This window comes from Sphaeroforma arctica (assembly GCF_001186125.1).
Source record: "Sphaeroforma arctica JP610 unplaced genomic scaffold supercont1.256, whole genome shotgun sequence".
NCBI lineage: Eukaryota > Ichthyosporea > Ichthyophonida > Sphaeroforma > Sphaeroforma arctica.
Window position 1 is genome coordinate 1 of NW_014040302.1, and position 2,364 is coordinate 2,364.

The 2,364-nt window shown below is 39.4% G+C and overlaps 1 protein-coding gene across 1 annotated transcript in view; it reads left to right on the forward strand.

The window, feature by feature from the left end:
* The first annotated feature begins 855 nt into the window (after positions 1-855).
* The window catches only part of SARC_04505 (hypothetical protein), a 6,105-nt gene continuing 4,596 nt past the window's right edge, over positions 856-2,364 (forward strand). The window contains exon 1 of the mRNA XM_014301651.1: positions 856-1,285. Within this exon, the coding sequence (XP_014157126.1) occupies positions 1,114-1,285 (172 nt within the window). The 5' untranslated portion in view covers positions 856-1,113. The remainder of the gene's footprint in view (positions 1,286-2,364) is intronic.

Sequence of the window (2,364 nt, forward strand, 5' to 3'; positions counted from 1 at the left end):
TATAGTTAGTACAGAAAGAGAATCTGACAACTAAACTAGTTCAACTACATAAAAATAGCTCACATACATTTAGCTGTTCATCCACAGTTTTCTCGAGCGCCTGCACCATCTGCTGGGCGACAACCTCATTCTGCTGTGCACTTTCCATATTTATCTATTATCCCTTCTTTGTTCACGTAGCAGGTTACCGCCTGTACCTATGTGACTTATGTGTGTACTCTTGTATAAAGATGTGTTCTAAATACAAAATTAGTATTGAAGCTCCAACTTCGGACCAAGGGTGTGCAATGCATCGTGTAATAGTACAAGCTCTCTTACTCTCCAGTAACTATCTAGAGAGACTAGAGAGTACATTATAATACAGAATAATCACCTCCTAAAAAATGTACGTTTTCAAGAATGTTCATAGCCTCTCGGTAAATAGTTGAAGTAAATATGCCAGGCGTAGGCAGGAGGTCAGTTTGTATCCATGCAGTAAACGTTTAGCGTGCCAGCAAAATGAACGAGTTCCTTTCCGTTTTAACGTAAAAAATACACTGCAAACTCGAGAAGTCTATTTTAGCTTTTACGTTTAAATTTGACGTATTTAAACCGTTTTTTTTAAAATAAGACCGAGTGCATTTTACTGCAATATTTTATTTTTACCTAAAAAAAAATGTCGAGTTGTTGTCGGTAGACGGGTGGAGTGTCGAGTGTCGACATGTGAGTATTTCTGCGAAGGCTTTTCTCCCGCCAAAACAATTGAGGCGGGATTTTCCGTTCCTGAGAAGACGGTATTTTGTATATTTTTTAGAAACAATATTGTAGTTATTTAATATAATATGATGAGATCAGGTATCAAATCAATCTGTATCATGTACAACTAGCTATAAATATTTAAATATATAGAACTGTATAGCAAGTTTTGAAGTTCGTAACCCAATCTTTCTGAGCTGTGTATATATTCAGTACACTTTCTCTCGAGTTACCCACACATATTTGTAATCCTAGATTATAACAGTATTGTGTATGTATACCGGTTGCCACGCACACCATACACTACTTTTCATTAGTATATCGAATACAGTGTATCAGTACAACTACTTCACATTGCATCTGTACATCTAAGACAAGATGGCTATCAACCAGGTCTCCCGTCGACGTAGGCGTGGGAATCTACAAGTACGAGATTCCAAGGTTCTTGACTCTGGTCGCTTTCCTCACCGGCTGTCACTATACAACACACCGCCGAACGATGAAGTGTCTCTGGAGGAGTTCGAGAGCTCTGGATACGACAGGCTTAGGCGTATGTTACATTCACTATACCGCTTTTTTATAATGCTGTATTGTGATAGATGTGGGGTGTGTGTTGCTGGAAGCTTTGAGAATGGTAGATTTAAATAATTTTGTATATCTAGGGCTGCATTTGGCGGCCACTGGATTCTGATCGACGCTGACGGATATACGACCTATGCGTGGCACTATAGTGCTTATTGCGTGGCACTATAGTGATTATGTGGTATGACCCTGTGGGACATAGTATAGTTTGTACAATGACGGGTATACGACCTATGCGTGGCACTATAGTGATTATGTGGTGTGACCCTGTGGGACATAGGATTGATTGTCAATGGCGGGTATACGACCTATGCATGGCACTATAGTGATTATGTGGTGTGACCCTGTGGGACATAGGATTGATTGTACAATGACGGATATACCTCCTATGCGTGGCACTATAGTGAATATGTGGTGTGGCCCTGTGGGACATAGGATTGATTGTACAATGACGGGTATACCTCCTATGCGTGGCACTATAGTGATTATGTGGTGTGACCCTGTGGGACATAGTATTGATTGTACAATGACGGGTATACGACCTATGCGTGGCACAATAGTGATTATGTGGTGTGACCCTGTGGGACATAGGATTGATTGTACAATGACGAGTATACCTCTTATGCGTGGCACTATAGTGCTTATTGCGTGGCACTATAGTGAGTATGTGGTGTGACCCTACGAGATATAGTATTGAATGTACATTTTGACGGATACGTTTCAGTGTGTCGATTAGACTGCCCGACATAAGTGGGATACTGTTGTTTGTTAAAATCTGACTTTGAGAAAAATCGCTCTGTTTTACAGCTCACATCAGCGGAATGATGGATCAATCATTTGTTATCACACATAGTTATTTTATCAATATTTTGTGAGTCATACTTCATGGGTATTTCAGTTCGACGTTCCACAGTGCTTGTGTGATGCATTCTCGATGTAGTCTCGATAGGTTGTGATACCGACCTATGTGAGATAGCATATATGTATATATATATATATATATATGTATATATATATATATATACTAATATATATATATACTACTAC